We start from the raw sequence: 27,964 nt of genomic DNA on the forward strand, positions 1-27,964 counted from the left end.
AGGAGAGAGATTAGCAATGAGGGGAAGGGAGGGTTAAACTAGCGTGCATGCAATGTCAGTGAAGAGAGGAGCGCTGTAAGAGGAAAAAAGTAGGCAACGCAGAGTAGGAGGAGGTGGAGGAGGAGGAGGATGGGAGGGAGAACAAGCACCAGGCAGAGCGCGGAGGGAGACCTACAAAAGAGATTGATTACAGGAGAACAGAGGCGGCCAACGAGGCAAGTGCAAATGTGTCAGACAGAACAAGAGGGGAAAAAAAGAAAACATGATTGTAAATAAACAACCTGCAGCTGAACTTGCTGGTCAGGAACAGAGTGATTGTGTTTCTTGTCTGATAAAGACTGAAATCTGATATGGAAGGAAAGAGAAGTTTAGGAAAATGAAGTGGAGGAGCACGTGGGGTAGTAATACTGTCTGGGCAAGCTGTGACATCCCATTAAACACCTCTGTCCAAACACATAACACAAGCAGACATTCAAAGCTGCTTGTAATGATGGTATAAATTCACTTGACATAACCCAGCGGACAGCCAACCCTTCACACATCTTCGAGTGTCAAGCCTCTGGAGGTTTCTTCACCGTGCAGAGGCCGGTGAGTGACGCAGCTCAAAATGAGATGGACAGCCGCAGAGTTCGTTTTAAAACCAGAGCCGGGTTTATTAAAAGACGTCTTGATTCTATGACATTAGATACGTCATTAAACTACTTCAGTTTGGTTCGGACTACCAAAATATTTTTAAAAAATATACAAAAAGATTAAAAGGTAAGAATATGTAAAATGTGTCATTTGAGATAAAAGATTAAAGGAAGATACAGAAATAAGACAAAACAACACAAGACAGATCAGTTTCTGAGGCGAGCTCGTCGGGATGTGCGGGCGATGGGTGTCGTCACTTTAGGGGTCTCGCTCTCCGCCATCACAGCATCTGATAAAAAAATGTAAATGAAGGTTAGAAGCAGGACAAGAAATAGGCTGCTGTTCTAGACCAGTCATGGACTCAGGTCCCTATTTAAAAGATCTATAATGAATGGTTTAAAGACACACACAGAGGAAGAGCGATGGGCAAAGTGGGTTATAGTTAGCCTCTTAATTAATCATAAATGTGTTTTGGGCACATGTCAGCTCCTATTCTCATTTTAAAAACAGGTGTGCCTGCAACTACTACTATTTATATGACTGATTCAGCAAGTTGGAGAAGAGTGCGATTTTCTGCTGAGTGATGCAGTAAGAGCAGTGATGTCAGGGCAGCAAATATTAAGAGACATTTATGCAGCAAAACTAAAAACGGTGTATAAATTTGACAAAAAAAAGAACTAAACTTTGAGAATATTCAAAGTCACGCTGCTCCTCATGTGTAAATGTGCACAGCATCTATCTTAATGGGAGTCAGACAGCAGCTCTGCTTTGTTCACATTTTATAGAATATAATTAATCCTTTCTCGATTAATGATTACTTCACCCACTCGCAACCGACTGCTTGTCACCGTGTCACCGTGACTTCCCACCGTGTGTGAATTAGTAGAGTGTACTCGTGCTGTGAATCGTCCATGTAGCCAAATCTTAAAGCCAGTTTAAACCAAAGATTCAGGACAAGAAGAAACTATTTCACAATGTTGCAGAGACAAGTCGCAGCACTGTGAACTGGCCCGTCTCAGCTCAACTCAACTCAAGCTGGCAGATTGGGCCACTTGTCACTTATCAGATCACCAGTGGCTGATTTTGGTTTCGGGTGGTAGGTGCTTGCTGCTTGCTGCATGTGCTCATGTCAGACACATACTGACTAATTAAATAACTGAGGCTTCAGCTAAAAAATGACCTGAAAAACTGGAAAGCAGAATTAAAGCACACTGAGTTGTTGCTATATAGATAATACACCATTGCGACTAGACGAGATGGTGTAAACTGGCAGGTTTTCAGAACGTTGTAGTTGCGTGTATAAACTAATCTTGTCTTGATTCTTTGGTCTGAATTGGGCTTAATTATTGGAATAATGCACCCTTTAAATAGCAGGAAAATACTGCGACATTCTAATATTAGACCAATTTTTCGTTGGTAATTCTGTCAATTCACTTTCTGCTGCCTCTAAATAGCAAAACACCAACAATGTGCCTGACCACATCTCATTTAAAGACCTATGCGCCCATGGGGACACACATTGGGGCAATTTGGTTTGCTACTTACACAATGTGGGGCGCTGGCCGTGAAAACGACAACCGCATCGGTCTGAAATTAGCGATGACAGTTGCGCTGCGCAGTGTGCCAGGTGTAAGATACGGCGCTAAGACCTGTCAAAAAGGCTACAGAAGAAACTAGCCCAGAAATGGTTTCAAGTGTTTATTTCAGTGAATCATAAAAATCTAATTAGGAGAAAACTAAGAGAAAATCTCACCCTGAATAAACGCTTCAAAAAGCCATGTGCTAGCCACTTTATCTTATTACATGATGACATTATATTAATTCCTTATGAGCAGATTGATTTAATCCTTTCAAGTTGTTTTCTATCGAATCCATTAGAGATTATCTCCAGATCTTGGATTAGTGCTGCCGCAAAGCACAGCTCACTTTTAAGAGCAACATTCCCAAATCCTCTTAGACAGACGCCTGGTGTGGTTCAGCCCAGTGCTCCCAACACTCTGAACTTTGTTGTATTGATCCAAAGTGTATTACTGAATTGTGCCAAAATATTGGTTCTATAAATAACATCAAAAGAGGAAACAAATAGTCAGGAGGGGAAAAAAAGTCACTGAAACCTATTTTTAATAATGATTAATTTGGTTTATGATTTTCAAGCAAAAACACCCCCTCATTCCAGCATCTAAAATGTGATTGATGATGATGATGTTTATTTTTTTTTGTCTTGTTTGATAGTAAGCCGAATATCTTTGTGTTTTGGACAGTTTGTCAGATAAAACAAGCAATCTGAAAAAGTCTGTGTGCTTTTGAAAACTGTGACAGGTATTTATGACTCTAAATGTATTTTTTTATGTTACATACACAATATGTTGCTTACGAGACACATTAAGGGAAATAATGTTAAATTCAAACAGCTGGTTTGTAAATTTGTAAAAAAAAAAAAAAGAAGAAAAAAAAAAAAGATTTAATGTAATTTGAGAGGCAGAAGAATCCCTAAAAACAAATTTCAAATGGAAAGTTAATTTTTAAAGTGGCTCCACTCACCCTCTTCATCCTCCTCCTCCTCATCACTGCTGAAGGTGATCACAGGTTTCTTGGACTTTCGAGATTTCTGAGGCGTCACTAAACTGTCATCTCCGCGACCAGAAACTGAGGGTTTTGCTTGACCTAAAACAAAGACAGTTTTTTTTCAGTCACAAAAATTACAATGAATTAATACATAATTTTTTTTTCTGCATGCACATTTGCAGACAAATCTCTGAGCTCCTATTTTATTTGCTTTGGCCGATACATCCGGTCATCCTTCTGTTCAAACAGATTTCCATCAGACTTGGCCCAATTCAGGCCAATCACAACTGCTGATCTGATATGGAGTCGGTTTAAGATGATAACTGACAGCTTGCAGCTCCTTTGTGCTTGATGAAGAATATGTGATTTTGGTACTATTGTACCCTTGGGACATTTTATAAAACAACCAAAAAGTGAAATACTCTGAGCACCGACCTCTCTTCGACCTCGTACGGCCTCTGGCGGGCAGAGGTGTGCGCATGACTGTCTTCTCAGTGGGTCCTCCTTCTGTCTGGTTCTCCTCATCCATCTCAGGACTTTCCACATTTTCCAGCCCCCGCGTGTGAACCGCCGTCAACCGCTTCTCAAACTCGTCTACTTGGGCCTGCGGAAACAAAGATGCCATTAGCAAAAACAAATTTTGTACATTAAAATAAAAAATAAACATCTACTTGGAGATGAAGTTGTATGTGGCACCTTAAACTGGACTTTGGCACCGCGGCGGAGCTTGGCGGTGATGGAGAGCAGAGGCTGGTAGACTCCAGGCTCGGTTAACTTGTCGCTGTAACACTCCCAGCATTCCTGCAGCCTCTTAAAACCGCGCTCGCACATGGACAGCAGAGACAGAGACACGGCCAAGTCACACCACTGACGCTCCGTCCTGAGAGAGACGCAGAATAAGAGTCATCAGAATTAGAGATGAAACCTGATTAGAAATTATGTGAAATGGATAGAGATTCTAGGTCCTCAACATAAAAACGCATTACTCATGAATATGTCTTTGCCCTGGCATTTGGAGCAAATCTCATTTTCCAGCAACCTTTTATATCTAAATTCACTTTGCCATTGTGTAATATAAAATGTCCTTCCTTTAAGCTGGGAGCATGGATGGAGCATGAGTCAGAGGCAGACTGAGGCCCGGCCTGGAAATTTTTTCTGTCTACATTCCTCAACTGTACAGGAAGACAGTTTCTATAACAAAATGAGTGAATAAGATGTGTAGGTGAGGTGAAATGTAGGCGAGATAAGTTTGTTTGTATAACACCTTTCAACGACAAGGCAAAATTAGGCCTTTTTGCTTAAAAAGCAATAGCATTAAATAAGATACAAAAACAAGCTAAAATAGAATCAAAGCAAAAAGAATAATAAGAAAATACATTGCAGTGGAAGATTTAAATAAATAGTCCCAAGTTTTTTTTTCTTAATGATATTCACTAGTAAATAAAATAATAATAAAAATAAAAAAATAAAAATATGTGGGAGAATATAGTGAAGGAATAACTGTACATTTATATGTAAACACATAAAAGTCCTGATTGCAAGGTTAAAGTTAAAGCATTATTTTGGTCATTGTGATGCCTCACAAAACAGATAAGAGCACAAACTCTCACAAATAAGCCAAGCCAGATCACAAACCAAAAACTCAGTTTTCAAAGTCTGCACGTATACACTAAAAACTGAGTTTCTGAAAATCTTTATCCTAGCGGATGTTCTATAGAAGTAGAAACACTGTTTGAATGTGGGGACAAAATGCCTAAACAAAAAAAAAAAATGCATAGAAAAAGCTATGTTTTTGTTTTTGTGCAGGCACAAATGCCAGCTTAAAAGAACAGAGCTGGATCAGCTCAACGTGAAGAATTCAACTGAGGAGAAAAATGTTCAGAAGAGGCGAAACATTTGCTTGCACTGGATAGAATTTTTAAACAAACAGGCACCTCCACCTTCTTTCTTATTCACTAGCTTTGCTCGAAAAACTGAACTTGTCAGGCGTTTACTCGATAAGAACTGCTGCACTGTCATCTCAGTCCAGCCAAGTTTCTGTTAAAAACATAAAACCAATTGTGCTTGATAATTAAACTGCTGTTTAAAACTAATTTGCCTGCCAAAGACTTGATGTTTAATAAAATTAAATTTAGTGTGCTAAAAGCTTTTTTTGTCATTGAAATGGTTTTTGGTGGCCTGGCTATAGACAGACTGTGGGTGAAAAGAAATTTATATTACAGTTTATGAGGGCTGTCAGTGTTAACATGTTAATTTCAATGCCATTAAGGCCCATTAATAAACACTTTTTTTTTTTTAATTGTGTTAATCGCCGGCCAACAGTATTGTCTTTAAGAGGCTAAACAGAGCTGAGTTTTAAAGGTGGTATCATATGAAACTAGACGACCTGAGGAATCTGTTCGTACCAAACGTGTCATGCTAGCCTCTCACGAATGGGATGTAAAATTCTGCCATTAATTGTAATTTTAAAAAATAAAATCATTTGACATCCCTAAATTGTAAACATTTGCATAATAATATGAGTGCATCTTCATCTTCATGCTACTACTTCAAAACAAGAACAGGAATGTGAAGTACGTCTGCGGGGGCAGTGGGTCCATGGCCAACACAAGAAAGAAGTTAAAGTGTGGCAAGAACACATTTCTGAGTATCTCTCGCTTGAATTGTCGATCTCTTTTTACACACTGAAAACACCTACTAATAACCCACGCATCCCTCTCCATCTTGCACAAATGAAATAATTCAGGTTAGACTCAGAAATGACCAGAGAAACATTAAAACAAGATGCAGGTGAGAGGTGTGAGGATGAGGACGAAGGAGGTGGAGATATACTCACTTGGCAGTCCTGAAGCGCTGACACAGTTTCTCTACTAGAGACTCGGTCTGCCTCTCCTTGGTGATGTAGGAGAATAGCTGTCTGAAAACACACAGACACACAATACAGCATCTAAACAAAGCTCTCAAAATAGCAAAACTGTCAACTTTCCCATCGAAAGCTTCTTAAACAAATCACGATTTTTCCAGGGCCTGCCGAGTCCTGCTCGGTGTGAACGAGTCCTCGGTGGACGAGGGCAGCAAATGACACACGGACACACACTGAAGAGCTGTGACACTCACTTCATGATGGTGTTGAAATCCTCCGAGGTCATGCCTCTCTCCGGGTCAGACAGGCGACTGATGATATCTGGCAGCAGGTTGTAGATCGCGTTGTCCTGATGGGTAACAGTTAAAATTCTTCCCAATTATTCAGGCTTCATTAAGGGCTCTGCAGCTGTGTGTGTGTGTGTGTGTGTGTGTGTGTGTGTGTACCTTGGAGGCCAGCTCGTTGAAGAAGTTCAGGGCCAGGCTGGTGATGTGAGGCTCAGGGTCAATTAGCAGCACAGCCACCTCGCTGACTTGACCTTTGACCTTGAGCACATCTTTAAGCACCAGTTGAGTAAGAACTGTCACAGCTGTCTGCCTCACTGAAGGAACCTCGTCACTGAGCCTGGAGGAGGAGAGGACGTGAAATTAGTGGCTTATTAATGTCAGACCTCTTCAGTGTGGCCTGCTGATGACATGACACCTCAATAAGCTTCTTAGTATGAGTGAGTGAGTGAGTGTGAGTGATGTCCTACGTTTTTTTCCCCATCAACTTCAATTTTGATTTTTGCTCTGGTGTTCTACGTGCTATACTTAAAGCCAGGATTTCTGGTTTCATTTTGGGGCAAAAACACCATATAAACTTTAATTATATTGTAATTCTTGTATACTGAGAGAACATTCAACTTTGGCACCTCCTCTTGGCTCTGTTATCATGCTTTAAAAATAATCTTGCCTGTGATGGGAGATTTTGGCCAATAACATTTTAGAAAGTGAGTGTTCCTCCTGGCTGTTCTGTAAATGCAGTTGCACATGAACGTGTCTTTGGTGAAAGCCTCATTATATGGTCCTGCAGAGAAAGTTGCAAATCCAGCATTGGAAACAACTGCCTACACTGAAAAGCAACCCAAAAGACGAAGACGGACAAAAAAAATTTTTAAAACCCGAGACACACTGCGTGAACGAGCAGCCACATTGCTCATGTGAGCAGCGCTGCTCAGGCAAGGCTTGGCTGCTGCTTAGCTGCAGCACATGTAAAGAACAGTGGTGCACATTTTAAAAAAGAAAGAAAGAAAAGAAAAGAAAAGAAAAAAGAGTAAACATGGCCATTTCATAATCATATTGAAATTACACCCCCTTTCAGTGCAGTTTCAATGTCTTTCTGTCACAGACATGATAAAATACAAAAATACGTTTTACTCAACCTTTCAAAGTAAAAGCCCAATTACAACATTTCTGTCAACAACATTCCTTCAACTGTTACCACAAGGCTTTGGATTGTGAAATATTTACATGAGAAAAAGAAAGAAAAGTCAGGGGATCTCCAAAGCCGGTATATTTCAGCCTCTAGCCACAGCCCCTCAATGTCACTAAGATATTTCAGTTTGGACTAACATTGCTACTTCTTGAGCCACACCGCTAGCCACACTAAAAATGTGGGTGGGGGTAAAAAAAAAAAAATATATATATATTGCCACCTGCACACTTCTTATTTGTCCTAGTCAATCAAGCTTTCTGTACAGAACGGGTTATTAGGCAGAACGTTACAAAAACCAAACAACTGTCACAGCCCCGGCTGAACACAATGGGATTGGACAGGCTGTGGCAGGGCAATCTGATGGCTTTCTGAGACCAATTTAGATTTACCCTCACCCAAAACCACAGAACAAAAGAAACTCATTAACCACTTCTCATTTATGCCAGAGAGCAGGACTCCTGGCAAATGATCAGACAGTTGTTCATGGCACATTCACATGCCAATGCAGGAGCTCACAACAGCAATGAACAGGGTAATTAATTCTTAATGCGCTTATCAGGCGGCTCCAGGGCAGCAGCCTGGAGAACAGTGGAGGTGTTGGTGTGTGGGAGACAATTAGGGAACGCTATGAAATGCTTATCAGGTAGAAAACACAAGGAGGGCAATGAAGCATTATAAAAGAACAGAATGTTTTACACGTCCGAAACAAGTCAACGTGAGCATAATCAACCATTATAATTAAAACCACACACCATCAAACAGAGAAACTTCAGCTTCTGAGTTGGCTATTGGGAAACAGCAACTTTGTGCAGAAGAAACAGTTAAGTGTTTTTTGAAATGAAAGCGTACCTACAAGCGTAAACCCTTGTGGAACCTTTGACTTCACCCGAAATTATTCCCTCCTGCTCACCCAGCCGCTCTGTATAATTACAACACACTAGTCATTGATTCTAGTCACAATCTGTAACACACTAGTAATTAAGCTGTTCGTTGTCTAAAAGTACCCTTGTCTGAGGCGGTCTTAGGCTCCACCCAAGTTCACATGTGGGGGCGGGTTTATCCACTGGCCATGAAGCCCTGACCGGTCCCCACGGCAACCGCAATGGTCAGGAGGCAGATATCAGAGTTTGTGAACATAGATCATCCCAAAGTTTAAAAGTCGTGATGGAGAAGAGTAAACTTTTCCCATCATGTGGTTCAGTGGAGCATTGTGACAGCAGCAGCGCTCAAGCAGCTGAGAGGAACAACACACTGAGACGTGGTGGTGGGACTCGGATGAAGTGTACAAGCTGATGAGGGGATGTTGGCTGAGATGGAACGTCTTTTACAGTACGCCCACTCAGCTGAGCCATCAGGCGTAGGTTATCCTCGTAATGTTGGGTGGAAAAAAACAAAACAAATCTTCAGATATTGCGATAATGTGCTTCTAATTGGAAGAGAGTCGATTAGTGTGGGGGTGATGATGTGCATGAGCTGCTGCTGAGACAAATTCATTTTATATTATCAGGCTGATTCGGTTTAACACACGTCATTTCATTACCTGGCGTAGAGATTCTGTGTCCAGGGCTCCAAAATGTTTGGAAAACGGACTGTGAGGTCTCCCAGGGCTATTATGGCATTTGCCCTGACCACAGGAAGAGTGGAGCGCTCCAGCACCGTAAACATGAGACGGATGTTTTCTTCACACACCGATGGGCTGAACGAGAGATAAAGAAGTCACAGCATTTAAAGTTATCCAAATAATTCAGGTTAGTCTGTTGAATGTAACATTTTCTAAAACAAGACACAATAACAAAAAAAAGGAATTTTAATAGCAATCATTTTCTCTTTATTTGTTTATTTTTGTTTTCCTAATCTGTAAAGCAACCTTGGGTACCTTAAAAATGACCCATGAATCCAAGTTCAAATTAAAGAAAGATATTGTAACTCATCGATCTCTGATCAATTTCTCAATTCAGTGATTTATTAGTTGTTCCTCAAAGTCCTATATTGTGACATATTTCCTTGTGAAACAGAATATTGAAGCGGTGTACAATTTAAAGAGGGATTTAAATGAATAATAATTAAAATTCTTAAAATTTGATTAGACCACAAAAAACAGTATGGGCTTAAAGTTTAGCAAGATACAGAGCTACAGTGGAGTCCACTGATGAGTGAACCGTTGGCTCCGCACACACCTTCCTCACCGTTATCACCAGAATGACGAGAGGAGAGATGATTAAATTAGACCTCTGCCATATTGTTTCGGAAATTAAAACAGAGGTTTTGCCCACTGATATCCAAACACACCTCTTTTTATGTCTGTCCATATTGTTCTGTTAGCTGGTTACTACCAACCGGAAAGAGTGGAAGTGCAGTTTTATATGCCGGTGTGGCTAACTACTCACCTAAAACCTCATTTGATTGGAGAAACTTTTGTAACCTCCTGAGTGTTGGATGAGTCATCCAACATTTGAGACAACTTAACCAGGTTTTTCCAGAAAGAGAAAAGACCGGGATTTTAATGTTAAAATACTGCGATAAATTTGGCTTATAACAAAAGCGAAATAATCAATGAACACAGGGACAAAGGACTAAACTGGGAAAATGTATAATTCATTTCATGGGAACTTTAAAATGTCAGTAAACAGTAATAAATTCCCAGTCACAATTTCCCAAAGTTGACACATTCAAATTGCTGTATTTGTGCAAAAAACGTCCCTAATTACCAAAATAGTTGAAGATGATTTTTTTTTTGATGGACTAATCAACTAACTGTTTCAGCTCTACATTTAGGTTTTCTAAGCACGTCATTAAGCTTGCTCGCTGACGCACGCAGCACGTTGGAAAATCTATACCGGGAAAAAGTGAAACAATGTAATGTTCACCCATTCGCATCGGTGTGACATAACAGTCCTAAAATAAATTTTGCTTTCACGATATAATGTGTGGACTGTATCGCCTCATATAGAGAGGTATTATTTAGCCTGACATTATTAAAATATAAATATATAGAGAACATGGAAACAGTTGATGTTTTTACCTTATCATCATGTACTGAGAAAGTGCCAGACATGCCGCAGTGGTGAGCTGCGGGTGGGAGTAGCGTCCTGGGGAGCTGCAGACTTTCACCAGCAGGGGAAGGAATGCACACAGCAGGTTCTCCTCTAAACACACACAAGACGAGAGGGTGGAGGGAAGTTGTTTAATATCAGAAAACCTCATATTATTGAAAATCTAAGTGAAGGACTGAATGTAGAGGATATTTAAGAGGTTTTCGTTACCCGCCAGTAATTCAGTCTCGCAGATCTTTCTGATGAGTTCAGCCTCCGTATCTTCAGCAGAGGCACCAATCAACCCCAGCTCCTCCTCCATAGAGCTCTCATTGGCCGACTGCTGTTGGATAAACAGAAAAGCTTTAAAAAACAGACACTTCTTTCACTGTAACATATTTCTAGAAACCATTATGACAGCTTTCTGACCCGTGGTGCTCTCTATAAATGGTGTTAATAGATTTGATTTGCACTGAGATTCATTTCTTGTGCTTTTCACTACAGCACATAGGCACATTTCAGTCTAACTGCAGCTTAAACAGTCTTGAAGTGATACTTATAAATACTTTAAAGTGGGTAGAATTCAGAGGAATCAAGCGGTGAAGCTGTAGATCGCAACAAACTGAAAACTCCTTCTTTTTCAGGCACTTGCAGTGGCCTTTACTTTAATGTAAAAATGCAAGAGGCTCTCTAGAGTAAACGTTTGGTTTGTCCATCCTGGGCTTCTGTAGAAACATGATAGTGCAACATGGTGTATTTCATAGAAGAGAAACCACTCCCTATGTTGATATTAAGGTAACAGTAACATAATTCTTAGTTTCAGGTGATCATACATTAAGAGAAACATAATTACTGTAAAACTATTTTAACAGACCCAGGCTTTTATTTGCTTCAGTCACTGAACTCAGCTAGTTCTAGCTCCAACCATGCTGGTAAATCTGACTGAATTTTTCTTTGGTGCTTGTGGTTACAGTAAAGCGAAGGAAAATCTAACTAAGCTAGTGATATATAGCATGTCCATATTTACAAAAATTTAAGCATTGATATTAGGTAGGATTTAAGAAGTTAAATGACGTTATCTCAAGTGGGTCTCTGATAACCTGGTGGGCTCAAAGAGGTTTTGGTTCCCAAGAATTTCTATAAAACTCCTGCCTCTCAGAATCCATGGCAACCAGGCCCAGCGTCTTATTGAGACCTGCCTTCATTTGTCAAAACATGTAGCCACACCCACCTAATAAAAAGGACTCTGCCTTCATCTCAAATTTTACAGTATGAACAGATCTCCCTAAACACTTAACACTGGTTCTTTAAGTAATAATCTTTACAGTATGAATCACTGCCAAAAGACTTTTTGTCTACAATAGACTCCAATAGTGACACATTTTCACAGGAGAAACAAGGTATTAAGATATTCAAACTTTATTCTTATTAAACTTTATTCAAATCATTCCTGCAGCATTTTGCATGTATAATCACTAGTCTAGTCTTGGCAGGTGAGATTGGAGGTTCAATGCCTCTTTGTCTCTTCGATTATTGTGGGAGAAAAATGTGAAAAATTAAAATAATCAACAAAAATGAAAAACTTCTGGTGCTAATTAAGGAGCCATTTATCTTCCTGTCCCCTGATGAGTTGAGCAATTATGAGCCATCACTCAGCTCGTCAAGCTGTCCTGCTGAGACTCAGTCTGATTGTCAAAAATTATTTTCATCACACAGGGGGTTGTTTTGGCTTTAACATAACACTAAAGTATGGCAGAAGTATTTAAAAAAAAAAACTCTAGTAACTACAGTATGAGCGGGGCTGCAACTTACAGGTGCCTTTTTTCCCTAAATTAAAAGATTCATTGTTTTGTCTATAAAATGCCTTAAAACCATCAACCAACATTAAAATCCTGTAGAGCCCAGGGCTACATATTCAAATTGTTTTTGCCCAACCAACAGTCTTTAGTCACAAATGATTGAAATTGTGTCATTAATGGTCTTTCAATCAAATAATCAACTAATAGTTTTAGCTCCACACTGAATGGTCTTTCTCAGGTTTACTTTTCTTGATAACATGACTTTTAAAATTGCTCAATATACCTTGAGGGGAGATTCCCTGTAAGCCCCCTAGGGGTTTCCTAAATCTCATCTGCACAACTTGTTCTTTCTTTATTGCTGCATTTCTGTTATTTTGTTTTGTGAAAATAAGCCTAAACCTAAACCAGGTGATAGTCTAATCGTCTAATGCATTACATTCATGAATTGCACAAATTCACCTTTGAATTGACCCACACACACTTAAGTAATATAAAAACAAAAATTTAAAATGACTAAAAATGTGTTTGTTAACGGCCACAATTTCATGTGCCCTTTAAATAATTTGTCATTTTATTTCAAGGATTTATTACAGGATTGTTTTACACACAGCACAAATCAAGTGTTATAGAGAGCCTCATTACCTTGGCTTTGCTGGATGGGCCCTTTTCCTTCTCCTCCCTCTCCTCCTTCTCTCCTCTCCTCCTCCGCAGCTCAGCGCTCACACTGCGCTCAAGGTGAGACACCTGCCAGAAAGCCACGCAGCCACACAGAGCCAACAGCTGGGCCAGACACACACAGTTCACTGCAGGAGACAAAGACACATACACACATGTGATTAAGAGCCTTCTGGACAGGTTACACTGTCAGTGTAAACAGAAACACAATGGGAACTCACCTTGTTCACCTTGCTCACTGGACTCTTGAGATCCATCTTGCATTTGGCCGGCGTCCTTGTTGAGTTCGCCACCTTCTGCAATCTGATCTAATAAGAGGCGAGCGCTGCGCTGGAGCAGCCGGGAGCACAGCTGGTCAGGAGATTCAGCCAGAAAGTAGAGGAGACGGACAGCCTGCTCCATGAAGCTCTGCCAATAAGGGTCTTCCATCACCACACCTGGACACAGAGCAGTCAGAGGGAAAAACCAAGAGTGGTGAAGGCTAAGACGAATATTTTATTATTTTAATAAGGGCAAACTTGTCTGCATTTACCTTCAGCGATGGCCTGTGTGAGGCAGGTGAAGAGCTGATGGTCCTGGGGCAGTCTGAATGGAGCACCCTTTGATTGCTGGTGGAAATAACACAGTGCATTATGTTATTATGTGCAAAGTTTGCATGTTCTCCCCATGTCAGTGTGGGTTTTCACTGGGTTCTCCAGCTTCCTCCCACAGACCAAAGACATGCAGGTTAGATGAACTGGTGACTCTTAATTGTCTGTAGGTGTGAATGTGAACATATATGGTTGTCTGTCTCTATGTGTTAGCTCTGAAATTGTGTGGTGACCTGTCCAGGCTGTACCTTGCCTCTCGCCCAATGACAGCTAGTTTATGTTACAGTTAATGTAACATAAAACACTTTTTTTGGTAAATTTAAAAAGTCAGACGATCTACTTCAAATGCTGAATTGTTTTTTTAAACTTACTGGGCTGTAACGTGGAAAACAGTTGACATATTACTACAATATTCATTTGGTTTGCCTTGCAAAAAGCTTGCTCATTTGTCATTTGATTGGATGTAGTAAATATGTGAGTGTTGTTGGTGTTGAGTGTAGTAGGGCTTTTGATAAGTTATTTTAAGTTAGGTATTATTTTAATTATTCTGAGATTTTACACCTGTATAATGTCCACATCCTCTTCTGTTCCATGTTTATACAAAAACAAAAAAAGCTGCTAAGAAGGAAATCATGCTTTTACACTTCTTACCCTGACATGGTCCGTGATGCTGCAGATGGTGATGACTGTGTCTCTGGCCAGAAGAAAGTCTTCAGTCACTTTCTCTCCCAGAGCCACAGAACAAAGAGTGTCCAGATTACTGAGGACCACCTCCCTCTCTGCCCTGTTGGAGTCACATAAATACAAAACACACATTTTTACAAAGAGGCTTTAAGTACAGATTTTATATTCCCAAATGATCATGTGATCAAACAAAGTGAGGTAATAACATCTCTAACCTACATCACCCAACCGCTGTGTGCTGGCCTTGCCAGTGCTAGGCTGCTGCCCAGATAATGCATGTAGGAGGACGGGTTAGGAGAAGCACATAAGATTTAATAGGTTATGAATGCTGCCGGCTGGATGAAGAGAGGCAGCAGTGTGGGTGGACTGCAGATAGTCTCTTAACTCGCTTGCTCGCTCTTCCCTACAGCAGTGGCAGTCTTTGAGGTAGATTGAGGGGGAACACTAAAAAAATATATATCTATATTCAGTGAAATGCACTGGCAAGGAGCCTAGTAATATGGTCGTGACTTCGATTACAATGAAGAGGAGCCGAGGCTGAGCTTGTGTTCTGACTAATGAGAGGATTTGCTGAATGTCAAGTAGCTGAGGCAGGACCAAAATGTAAAAGGAAGCGGCTCAATGCAGTGAGTAATATCACAGTTTTTACATAAAAATGTTTTTTTTTTAACTGTTTCGTCAATCCAAATGAACACAAAGCTATAACAATGATTTTTTTCTCCTTCCTGTAGATGACACAGGGTCCTGTCCATTTAAATATACAACATTTGTTCTGAGCTAACATAGATTCAAATTGAGCTTTCCCAGATCCAGATATAAACTGCACTTTAATACAGATGTAAAGAAGGGTTGCAATAATTAGGTTTTGCCATGTTTGTGTCATTTTGTTACTTCTTTCTATTAAAGATTAGCAATGGGTAATCAGAATCATCAAAATCTCCTTTAGGGCTGTCCCAAATATCAGATTTTGGACATCAAAGCTTCAGTGAGAAATATCTCTCATTAATCAAAGCTTTAAAGGGTGAGGGGAGGATGAGAGATGAGGACACTTTTTTGACAATTGGCGGTTCACCAAGCTTGTTGTAGATCTGTGACATCTACCAGCTAAAAAGGAATCAAGGGTCAAATTCTGAAACTATTCCAGTTGCTTGACTTTTTCGACACCCTGCTAGAGTATCAGGATGGTTAAAGTCAAAGTGTTGAAGTTTCAGGAGTGCTGGACTGCTGGTGAGTGATGTTAGATGAGAGCAAGTGGGTGTCACAAGGCTATCATAAAATTTAAATTACTCTCATCTGAGAATAACAAAAAATAATGTTGAAGCATGATAAATAATGTTGGATTACCATTTCTGTTTATTTGATTTAGATGCCACGTGACTAAATTCCACATTAATAAGCATTACTGAAGTTTCCACTTGACTGAACATATGAGAGGGTGCACACTACTGAATATATTCCTACTCAGTTCTGCTGTGTACACCAGTTCAATAGAGTAACACAATTACTTTAAGAAGCAGTGTATTTTCATTCCTGTTCTGTACAAATTATAACAAGTGTATAATCATATTCTACAGTCAGACACATGTAAAAGCAATTCGCCATGCTATGAGAAAGGACTGCTCAGCGCTGCAGAAACATCACGACTCAGTCTAAAATTTGACAAACACCTCAGCAGAGCTCCACTTAAATCTGCTCTCACCAGTCAACACACCTTTACCTCATCCATAGCAGACAAGTCATGAATATGCAAAGCACAGGCAAGCACTGCCATAGAAGAAAGTGAGTTGTTTTTGTTGCCTTACAAAATTGGAAAATAAACAGAGGCTGTAGAGGATCATGTCTAATCCTACAACGTGCCATATTTGTTTTGACTGACATCCCCACCTACTTTGCTGCACTGCACAGTGTGTGCAAAATGAGATCAGATCAGTGTGGACAGAATGAGAAAATGAATAAACACGAGCTGAGCTATGATGGGATTGATCTTTTATTTAGGGATACTGATACTGAAAGGGATACTGAAAATACCAGACGTACACTACTGACTGAATTTTATATTTCCTTAAACACAAAACAAAAACGCATGCACTGTGACCACTTGTCAAGCTTCTCTTTATGTCACCCTCAAAAACTCTGGGTCTCAAAATTACCACACCTGCATACACTTGTGGAGTGCCAAGTACATGGAGTCTGCACACCATTTGACAGTTATTGTAGCTGACAGATCCGTCGCTTAATTTTGTGAAGTTTAGGTCACCAAAACATGGTCCATTGATAAGACAAATGATGAATGTCAATTCAGGCTTACATAAAAATCTAATTTCAAACATTAAAATCCATGCAGGATACTGTAGGGCCACAGTGTTGTTTGTTTTGTCAGCTAACAGGTATGTGGTTGTTGCCACTGGCTGACAGAGTACACTCCATTTAGTCGGTTTTCCCAGCCCCTGCTGTTACGTGTTATGTGGTATAACGGCGCAGTGAACTGGCTGTAGCCACTGAGCTGCACCCATTGGTTTGTGGACTACTGTTTGAAACCTTAAGTTTGGCATTTTGGCTGTCTCCATCTTGGTTTTTGCCAACAGAAATGCCCATATTTGGACATGAGGGTGGAGCTGGGGAGAATACGCTACCCTTTTATCTGGTTCAAAAGGTTGCCTTGCTGGCAACTAATTAATCACAAGGTAGTTGCATCCTTAAGCATAAACCTCTTAACCATCAATTTTACTTTAAATGGGGCCATATCTTAAAAAATGAGCATCATGCTCATTATGTTAGCAATTGAGACCATAAACTCATTAAGAAAAATTTGACTGAGGTAATATATCAAGTCAAAGAAGGGTCATTTTCTCGCACACTTATATACAATCAGAATTGTATCTTATTAGCATACTGTAAGTGGTTTATGACTTACCGTGCAGCCATGCCCAGCAGTAACACTGCGGCTCGCCTGTGTAGTCCAGAGGTTTCCCGTTTGCCAGTAAACCTCTCCCACAGGACCTGCACCACAGTGGACTGGAGGTTGCTGCCACTGCCAAAGAACTCCTGCACCTGAAGAAACCAAGAGAGTCATGTTTGAATGGTCACAACTTCCCATATGTACTATTACAAGGTATATAAAATCCAAAATACATAAAGTAAAAAAAACATACACTGTACTAGTACAAGCATGTCCCTCAATATTCTGCATAGTTGTGTTTCTAAAATAACCATTATACACAAAAGTGATCCCTATAAGGGGGAAACTGGAGTTACTCACTATTTCCTCAAGACATTGGATTGTTCCCAGGGATGCATCCACCATCAGCTCAGACAGACTGTCAACAAGAGTTTGGGCTTTCATCCTAATGAAAAATGAGACAGCTACTTTAAGAAAACAACACAAAACAAATCTTTTCAAGTGTTTTTAGGTTTCCTTGCATCATAGTAACATTAACAGTAATTTTGAGCATGTACACACAATGCACCACACACAACAATCATGTAATTTCATGGCGTGTTCTGTTTCCGCTACAGTTAATCCTAAAGAAACTTCAGCAACTAACTAAATCAGAATCCCAGTTCAATTCATATTAAGATAAATGTACAATCGTCTGAATTTACATTTCATCTTTAGTTTTAGGGCTCTTCACATTTGTCATGCATGTGTGGGGTAGTTTAACGGACCTGACGGTGTCTCCCTGAGGGTTCAGATACAGGCGCCTGTAGGCCTGAACGACAGCGTCTTTAATGGCAGCGTCAGTTGACCAGACCAGAGGCAGCATCTTCCTCACTCCACTGACGGAGTTGGCAACGCTGAACTCGCACACCGTCACACAAAACTGCACCGCCTCCTGGACCACTAAAACCAAACAGTTAACAAATGTGAAAATATTTCTTAAGTACATGAATTAACCTGTAATGCACAGCCTTGAATAGGTTTGCACTCTGGTGAATATTGCCTTCTACCTGAAGTGGTTTTCCAGTAGAGCATGGTGTTAATGACAGAGATTGCTCTCTCCACTTGCAAGGCAAAGGTTTCTGTGTCTTTCAGGTATTGCACCAGCATCTCCTGCTTCTTCAGCTCCCCGTCCTCCCCCTCCTTCTCGGTCTCTTTCTGCGGGGTTGGTGGCAAGTTCTGGCTGATCTCAGAGGTGTCCTCTTCAGAGCCTAGGGAAAAAACATCAGGGACAGTATGATGTAAAAAGTATGTGTGAAATGCAATCACACAGAGTTCAACCACTAAACCATTTTTTCCATAGCTGCTCAATTACTCAACACTTCCTGCAGCTGCTGTACAGTAATTAAGTTAAATCTGTTCTCTTCGCTGCAAGGCTTTTAGTGTGTAATGCAGCAGCAGAACTGTTACATTTAAACTGACAGCATACAAAAGAATAAGCCATTCAATTCTGATTGCCTTTGCACACTTGTGTCAATTTTGCCATCTGCCGGGAATACAAGGCCCGCGTATATACAATTTAAAAAAATTATACATTATATATAAAAAACTATACTTGTCACAAATTGACACACTGCCTGCTGCTATTTGTTCTGCACCAGCACTTTGTCCACATGATCTGACTGGTTCAGGGTAATTTAGACTGTTTCAAGAAAATCCTGTGCATGAAAATCAAGACTGACAAACTTCTACTAAAGCTGACATAAACCATAATTAATGTTCATCTCAATACTTGTGCAATTTCCTTTGTGATCGCAATATGCAGTTGTCCCCGTCTAAAAGGCCAAATAGGGCTGTAACTAACAATATTTTCGTCTAAAACCTGAAACCTGTTTTTATTTTGGTATTATAAATGACAAAGAAAAGCAGCAAATTGCTGGAAGCAGCAAAAGGTTGACATTTATGCTTGAAAATGACTGAAAAAGCTGATTTTTAAAATAGTTGGCGATTAATCTTCTTTCACTTTACTGATCAATTAATTGAAATATCGTTACAGCACTAACGTTTTAAAAATCGTAACACAAGCATTAAATCAAAAAAGAGCATTTCGCATATCCCATGTCTTGTTGGTCAAATGATGTGACACAAGTTGCTTATTTTTCCATGAAATAATTGATTATATTTTGTAGCAACTCAACATGTGTATCTGGCATCATTGTAATACTTCAGCAGAATGTTCATTGGTGGAGGTTGAATGAGGCAGCTCATTTGACAAGTGTTCTTGCTCTCAATTACATCCTCTATTCTAACTAAAGTAAGATATTATAGATGAGTGAGTTTACATTGTTTACATTGACAGATAATGTAAAATGAATTCCCTCAAAGCGAGAGGAAATGCAAAGAGCTGAAGCTCAAATAAATTAAATCCTGCTTTCATTAAGATTCACATCAGAGAGCGCTTTTGATGAGTACAGTATCTCTGGATATAAAAGCCTCAGGTGAACTGAGCGCAGGTTTTACCTTTGAATATCAGAGCCAGTGTGTCCATTAAAGTCTCAACGGTGAGAGTGGACAGAGAAGCAAACATCTCAGATTCAGGGAAGCATTTGTGGGCTCTTATACAAAGATGTACTGCATTCCTGCAGTGGGAGAAAGCAAAATAAATTCCACATATCAAATTTTTTGCTAATTGACAGGGTGGGACAAATACATCCTTCATTGTAGTGACACTTCAGGCCAACACTAGTGATTAGCATCACCTGTATTTGTTGACACGGAGGTACTGAGCAACCTTCACTGCGGTTGCCCTGTCATCTTCTGCCTCCATTTCTTCCTCAACATCCCTTTCATCGTCCTCCTCCTGCTCCGCTTCTCTTGTGGGCTCCAGCTCGGTCTTGACAGTGACGAGCAGCTCGGGCTCCATGGCGGCCCACAGCTCAGAGGCTTTAATCACTGCCACTGCAGGGAGGAAGCGGGGAAAGGGGAAAATTTACAAAATCAATAAGGATGACTAGGACCCAAAAGAGAATGAGGAATGTAAATTTAAATCAATTAACAGAAGGACAGAAGGATAAGACAACTGTTTAGGGGGTTACAAATCTAGATGGTAATGTTGTATGATCACATTTGTGCTACAGTATTCTGTCTTATGTTAGAATCAAGAGGTTGTGTTTCTTTTAAAGCTAATAAAACAAACGTATATTTAAAAGGAGGCTTAACAGTAATTGTTGCCAGTGGCTGCCATCTGTGGCCACCACTTAAAAATATCAAAAATAGGGACAGCAAAACATCGATCCCAAAATGAATGTATATATTTTAAATAGTTTTTTCCACGAGTCAGGTTTTCCCCACACATTCATGTATTTATGGCAGCCTGCTACAAATAGAACATCTGCTGCCAAAAATACATTTTATATTTTGGGAGCTTGACCATTTATTCGGAGCGCTGTTGAAATATATACACCGTTATGAATTGCACCTCAAAGCACCATGTCAGCTGCATTGAAAGTAAACTTTAACCTTTTTTTCTGCTGGTCTAAAAGTTTACATTCACTCACAGCAGCTGCTCCTCTTATTCATCCATCTGATCTGATCAGCTCTGAATGGATCAACAAATAAATTATCCCCAGCAGTCACAAAACACTGCTAAGTAAAAAAAAGAACTCATGGGAAGCTCCACCTGTGCTGCATTCATGGACCTGCAAAAAAATCCAAATTTAGAGAGGGGACACAAAGTTTGCTAGGTGTAGTTTTTCCATCTCAGATCTAAAGTACGCAGCTTTTGGTACCCGGTTAATAGTTTTACTTTTGAACAAAAGCACTTTTAAAATATAAAAAATGGATTCATTGCACTTTATGAAAATGCTTAATTTTTACTAACCATTTGATCTGGCTGAAAGTTACAGGCGTGCATCTTCTGACAGCCAAGATAGCCTGTCAGTTTAAATGAGATTCTGAGTTTGGCCCTCAGATTACCAAAGAAGCAACTCACAGCTGACTGAACAAGGAAGAGAACGGGGTGACCTCTTTGCCTTTTACACATGCACACAAATGCTCACACAACAGACACACACTGTCAGCTTCATCCCCGTGATTACTCCACTGTAACTTTAAAGAAATAACTTGGGTTGAGCCAAATCACTGTAGGCAGGCCCTTACAGCAGAGCAGGAAAGCTCCTCTGCACTGCCAAGATTACCTGCCAGTCAAGGCAAAGAGGAGCCCGACTCTCATTCAGTAAGCTCGTATTCGCCTTGGTCTCATCACTGGGCAACTGAGCATGAAGAAAATAAACTCAGAGTTATTTCTCACCTGGTGCCTTTCCCTCCTGTTTCTCTTTCATCTCTCTGAGTTTAGCGGTCTCTTTCTCCAGCGGCTTCTTCAGATCAGCACTGCTCAACTGAAAGAAACAGGAACATATTCCAGTGAGATTGTGAACTCTAATAAGTGTCTTCTACTCTGCGTTGAAATCATGTTGCTTTCAGTCACCTTGCAGCTGTAGGGGTTGTGTGCGATGAAGGCTGCCAACAGCTGGATGGCGCTCTTCACCACATTTATGGATTTGTCCATCAGCCGACCCACAGCTAGCTCCATCACCTCACTGTACCTGCACAGGGGCAGGGCCTAAACACACAAAGACTGCAATTATCACCACAGGAGACTTTACCAGCATGCATTTACAGATACATTACAAGTGAATGAAAACATACTTTGCTGTTGACAATGCGTGTGTAGACCTGTAACACACGTGTCCTGACATGGGAATGTGTGTCATGCAGATGTTCCTGAAGTGTGTCAAAGAAGCGGTCACGGTCTGCTTTGCCAGACTCATCGAGCCCGTCACCACACAGGACTCGCACAAGGATCTCTCCCAGTACTTCACACACAGCGACACGCATTGTGTGGCTCTGGAAAACACCAAGAAATAGAAATTAAGTCTGAAACCAATCTTGATCTTGCATCAGTAAAATAATATTTTAGTTTACACAACAAGCATAGACTGTTTAATGAGGATTTATGCATAATTTCACGGTAAATCTTGCAAGAATAACAGTGTGCATTGAAATTAGGGCTGGGCGATATGGAGAAAAATAAATATTAATGTAGTTTTGACCAAATATCTTTATCGAAATTGCAACAGTACTGCAGAGTTGACTATTGGTGTTTTGACAAAATATTTACATAATTAACTTTTTTAAAAATAATTATCAGTGCTGTGATACAGTGATTAAGTGGGTAAAGACAAATAATGGAATGGCAACAACAGTCTGGTAACTGCAGAAAAAAAACATCACTTTCCTGCAATAAAGCCTTTAAAACTAAAAAAAATATAAAAGGAGAGATCATGAGTCAGTGACAGGAGCCAAACTTCAAGGAGCCAAACTTTTGCATGAGTTCTATTGGAGTCAACATAGCGGGTATGGCAAATGACACTATAGCCTGTCATATCTTTGTCTTTTCAAGTCTGATTTAAAAAAATCATTTAACCAGATTGAAAAACACACATTACATGATGCTCACTGATGTTTTTTATCTAAACATGCATGTTCATTTTCCTCATTATTACCCTTAAAAACAGAACATGGTTATGCAACACGGGCTTGAGATGCCACTGCAAGACAAAGCCATGATTTGTTCGGAGACGTATAACAAGGAAAATGAAAATGCATATCTAAGATATATTATAAGATATATATTATATATTGATAGCCTTGCACCTACGTGATGTACGTATAACTACCCTCTGTCAAATAATCAATTGTCCAGCCCTAATTAGAACTACTTGAGCAAATAAAATACAATACTTGTGTAAAAAAAACACATCTCTTTGTGTCTAGATGAGTTTCTAAACTCGGCCCTCAGATTACCAAAGAAGCAACTCATTGCTAACTGAATAGTAATGAGAGATGGGTGAACTCCTTGCCTCTAGCACACAACACACACAACAGACACACAACACACTGTCAGCATCATCCCAGCAACTACTCCGCTGTGACTGTAGAGGAATAATTTAGGCTGAGCCAAGTCACTGTAGGCAGGCCCTTACAGCAGAGCAGGAAAGCTCCTCTGCACTGCCAAGATTACCTGCCAGTCACGGCAAAGAGGAGCCCAACTCTCATTCAGTAAGCTCGTATTCGCCTTGGTCTCATCACTGGGCAGAATGTGAATGGAATAGGGGATAAAAACTCAAACACAGCCTAGGAAACAATCACATCCTGAATTAGGGGTGATGCATTGCAGAATAATAATAGCAAAAGTTGCAGCTGAGAAAGACGAGCAAATTAAACACAAATCCATACTTTAGCACCGACTACTTTCTGTCCCTTTTGAGTCACTTCATCATAAATGAACATTTGCACTTTAAAACTACCTAAAATTTAATTGGATGCTGCAAAGTCTCTGTCAGGTGTGAAAATACTGCTACAAGTAGTCTGTTACCCTGTGAAGCAGAAGACATGGTAGCACTCTCCTGTCACAGAAACATTCAAAATACAATTAAAAAACCCTTCCTCTCTTCTCTACATCTTTTTTTAAATATGCGATGACATTACCACATAATCCAAGATGACAGGGCCTTCACAGAAATGTATGTACCTAACAGCTCAGTGCTCCCCATATTGACAGAATTACATAAACCTCTACACAGAAAGTCTAAAAGGGCACAAAGAGCAGTGATTTGTGGGGAATTAAATCTCGAACTCACTCGGGCAGAGTGCATGTACTCAGAGATTTAATTCTTTGCATGAGCAGCCACCCAAGTGATGACTCATTAATATTAAGGGTTCCTCTTTTGCATTATATGCAGTACCTCTCCTTCCAGGTGTGTGATGAGCACACTAATGTTGGGGATCATTGACTCCGGCACCAGGGCACCAAGTTCCGCAATGAAGGAAGCAAAAGCTTTGACCCCTGAAGCCTCTCTAGCAAGCTCCTCACTGGACCTCTGACCAATCTCCCTGAAAGAATGGGGAAAAAACGTCAAAGCATGAACTTTCAAACATGACAATTTGCAGCCAAAGAATTTGATTTCCATGAACAGACTGTTTGCTGGAAACTAACCTGATAACTTCTCCAATGATTGCCCTGACTCCATATTCAGTGCTCCACACAGACACCGCCTGGGCAAACACGGATGACAACTGCTCGAAGTGTTGCAGCAACTGAATCACCTTTACACTTGCACCTGTAAGAGTTTACAGAGAGTACACACTAAAATAATAATGAACAAGTTATGCTGGATACATCTTATAATGTTGCTTTTCATACATGACGTTATTGGAACTGACAGGGTTGATATGCTCCCTCAGTTATAATTCTTGCTCACAGGTTCAGTACGTGACTGTGAGACTCACCCAGGAGGTGGTTGTACTTCTTGATTAACACCCCCAGTAGGTGGATTATACAATCTCTGGTGGGTTTGCTCTTGACATGGCTGATGGTCGGGTTCTCAAGAAGTTTGTAGCAGCAGCAAGTCACACAGCTAAAAGAAGAAAGGGACGGAACAAAGAATTTGAATATTAGAAGTTTGCTCATGTTGTGATAAAATAAAAAAAACTGCATGGAAAGCATTTTGAAGCCCAGATCAAAATCTACAGTGTATTCAGAAACTCTGTATCCATTAGAACATTTTGAAGAGCTATAGCAAATCCATGCTTGTGATGGTTATTAAGGCAGCCCACTCAAAACCTGTTTTATGTATTACCTCTTGCTAAGAACCTAAGTATTAAGAGCTTTTGGTAATGACATACAAATTAAAAACAAATGAGTCTGTTCTGTAGAAACCATTCACTGCATGTCCTTATTGCTAAAAATTAAAAAGCTGCGACTCTGAGGAAATGTTCAAAACGGAAACATTAAATGGGCAATTTAATGCAGTCTCAAGATCATCTTACCTTATTAGGTTTAGTACGACATTGTTAATGGAAAGGCATTTATATAAGCACCAATTAAGGCTACAATGTTATCACTTCAGGGCAAAGAAGTGGGAAATTACACCATCTAACGAAATTAAGACAGGAGTAGGCTTTTCTGCTGCCAGTGTCTCAGATGTAAGACAGCAAAGTTGGAGAGATGCATGCACACTGGGATAGGGCTGGGTCATAAAATACTCTGTACCCTTGCCCATAGCTCCCCGGTCAACCTGACAAGTAATACCTGACGAACTCTTCCTCCACCAGGGAAAGGCTCCAGAGAGAACGGATATCCAGCTGGAGGAGCTGGACGAGGGCCTGCAGCACCTTCTCCCTCTCAGAGTCCCATTGCAGTAATCCTTCTCCGCCTCCTTTGCCTTTTTTACCACCCTGCACAAGACGACAAAACCTGATTAAGATGCACAAATACTCCACTCAAAAAGTCTTACCCAAGACAACCAAATAACATATTACTATACATGCCCTCAGGTTACCAAAGACTGTAATTCATATTTGCCAAACCAACCATGGTGAGACTATAGCCTCTTGCCAGCTGATACATATACATTCATACGACAACACACACAAAGACAAACATTCACACGTTGTTTGACATCTCCGACCTGTACCATCCCATTGCTCTTGGGGGGCAGAGGTTGTAGGAGGTGACAATTTCACTGTTGATGGGCCCTTACAGCAGTGCAGTAAAACTCAACCACACTACCAAGACTACCCATCTCACACCAAGCTAGAGACCACAATCTCTTGGTTTGACTGAATCATTTAACTTGCCATGATATCATCATGTGGGCATTTAAAAGGTTAAACACAGAACAATCAGTGGCATAACCAATAACAACATATTTCTTAGCAATTTCTCTAATAACCATACCTTCCCAGGTGCTGTGACAATACTCTGTCGATAGGAATCACTCTCAAAGGTCTCTGTGAGTTTGCAGAGCAAGTAGACACTCATTTTAACCGCATTAAGCTTCTCTTTGCGCTCTGCAGCTGAGACGGTGGTGGACATGAGAACCGCAGGCAGGGAAGCAGCCAGGCCACTAACAACTGAAAGAAGAAATCCAGACGTGTGATCACCTCAGTATATCAAGATGATATTTTTGTCTATTTAAACATGCAAACGTGGAAAAAACGTCTAACCTTGTACTAGTAACTCCAGAGTATCCTCTTTCACACCCAGCTCCACTGAGTTGCAGTGCCTTGAAAACCAAAGAGAAGTTTAATTTTACTCATACAGCTCTTAAAAGCAATAACTGGATTAAACAATATGTGATCTGTACTTACTGTAGCACGCTGTAGCCTGTGTCAAAGTGTTCCAATATACACAAAGGCCCCTGGCTTCTCAATGCTGACTTAAATTCTGTGAGAAGGAGAGAAAAAACAAAAGTTAGTTAGGTCACAAACACACCAGCACAAATGAAAAAGAAAAGCCATTTATTCAAGTTTACTACTTACTATTGAGATAGGGTGGCAGCTGTTTTGGGGGCACCACATCCTGAACGACATACTGGTTGATGCCCCCAGTCTTCACCAGGTCACCCACACACACAGGCACAAAAAAGTCCCAAGACATTGCTACACGAAAAAGCAGACACAATAGTTTACTTGGAATATTTAAGGTGAACACAACCTAAATTAAGAATTTCAATGTGTTATTTTCATGGCCTTTAAGTTCAGTTATCAGCAGAAATGAGCTGCTCTCTCTCAAAGTCAGAATAAAGATAAGTAAGTCTCAAACTTTTGATGTAATATGATTTCAAGTGTGGAGCAGCTCAATAAACAATGAGGACAAGCCTGATTTTGTGGACTCACAAAATATTTGTTTTCTTTGTTTCATACCCCAAAAGAGCTTGATTTTATTGTAGTGTTCTCAGCTCTGAAGCAGAATACCCAAAATATTCAGAACATTCCCCTGGCTGCTCTCAGAGCCTCTATAACATCTTTCCCAATTGTCTATGGTGCAGCTTCAGACTTTATTTTAGCTTTGTTTTAGCACTCCAGTTTTTGGATTTGTGAGTTGTTCATGTCGATCATATACTGTAAATGAAGTACATACAGTCTATGATGTTGACTAATATTTTCAACTGTCTCAGAAAGAACAACGTACTCATTTTATGGATGGGCGTAGTTCATCTTTAGTCACTTTAATCACTCGCTACAGCCACTATGCAACGTTAGCATCTTTGTTCATCACATCAAGTTTATATTTCAGTCCTTGAGTGTAGCTAGCTGGTAAGCTAAAGTACACAGGACTTAACTACTCTAGCCTGCCAACTAATGCTAGTCGACATGACTGACTTTGACTCTAATTCAGTCTTTCTGGCAGCTGGAAAATGTTAACTGTGTTATGAGAAAGCGAACACAATCCTGTTTCACTGTCTAACTATAGAAGAATTCAACTAAGTCCTTTAATATAAGCACAACAAAAAGCCAACCGAGCAATAAATAAATGGGATGCTAAATATGTTTTCTATCGATACAAAATGTAACAAGAGTTTCTATTACACAAAGGGTAACGTACAGGTTTGTTGTTATGTTTTAGGCGACCCACAGAAACTACTGCTAGCTATGTTAGCACAGCAGCTAGCTGGGCTAGCGCAGCTACGTACTTGTTGGCTGTAACTTTATTATTTAACCGAAAGGACAATATTTAAGCTTAGAATACAGCTCTGTTTCACTTATTCTCCGACATAACACTCACCTGTAGCGGCTACAGTCCCCTCAGCCACAATGACGAGCAGTAAAGACAAAGATATAGGCTGCCCTCTCGGCCGTCTGCGGGCGGTTTGAAACCGCAGGTTTTCAAATTTGTTTGGCCCTCGCGCCAAAGCGCCGACGCT

At 40.3% G+C, this 27,964-nt stretch overlaps 1 protein-coding gene and 3 non-coding genes across 5 annotated transcripts; all 4 read right to left on the bottom strand.

Moving 5' to 3' along the window:
• Positions 1-628: 628 nt before the first annotated feature.
• Positions 629-27,927, bottom strand: ncapd2 (non-SMC condensin I complex, subunit D2). 2 transcript variants are annotated; one of them, XM_042489298.1, is made up of 32 exons: positions 27,826-27,927; positions 26,580-26,699; positions 26,409-26,484; positions 26,265-26,323; positions 25,996-26,171; positions 25,348-25,493; positions 24,546-24,673; positions 24,253-24,376; positions 24,002-24,149; positions 21,903-22,100; positions 21,682-21,816; positions 21,505-21,592; positions 19,955-20,153; positions 19,716-19,834; positions 18,266-18,466; positions 17,984-18,158; positions 17,577-17,661; positions 17,232-17,368; positions 14,285-14,417; positions 13,576-13,651; positions 13,265-13,480; positions 13,011-13,171; positions 10,801-10,909; positions 10,560-10,683; positions 9,078-9,233; positions 6,508-6,685; positions 6,316-6,410; positions 6,035-6,115; positions 3,895-4,078; positions 3,634-3,802; positions 3,175-3,297; positions 629-922 (listed from the first exon to the last, which is right to left on the bottom strand). In XM_042489298.1, the coding sequence occupies exons 2-32, from the start codon at positions 26,695-26,697 to the stop codon at positions 840-842; spliced, it is 4,200 nt and encodes a 1,399-aa protein (XP_042345232.1). In that variant the 5' UTR covers positions 26,698-26,699; positions 27,826-27,927; the 3' UTR covers positions 629-839. The 2 variants fall into 2 exon arrangements, with proteins under 2 accessions (XP_042345232.1, XP_042345231.1); XM_042489297.1 differs by having other exon boundaries at positions 10,801-10,912.
• Positions 21,157-21,464, bottom strand: LOC121946385. The gene has a single exon (XR_006106009.1). It is a non-coding gene; the product is annotated as a small nucleolar RNA U85 (small nucleolar RNA).
• LOC121946387 lies at positions 23,047-23,350 on the bottom strand. Its single transcript, XR_006106011.1, has one exon. It is a non-coding gene; the product is annotated as a small nucleolar RNA U85 (small nucleolar RNA).
• On the bottom strand, positions 25,584-25,914 carry LOC121946386. Its single transcript, XR_006106010.1, has one exon. It is a non-coding gene; the product is annotated as a small nucleolar RNA U85 (small nucleolar RNA).
• Positions 27,928-27,964: the final 37 nt, after the last annotated feature.

The sequence above is a fragment of the Plectropomus leopardus genome, chromosome 7, assembly GCF_008729295.1.
Source record: "Plectropomus leopardus isolate mb chromosome 7, YSFRI_Pleo_2.0, whole genome shotgun sequence".
NCBI classification, from domain to species: Eukaryota; Metazoa; Chordata; class Actinopteri; order Perciformes; family Serranidae; genus Plectropomus; species Plectropomus leopardus.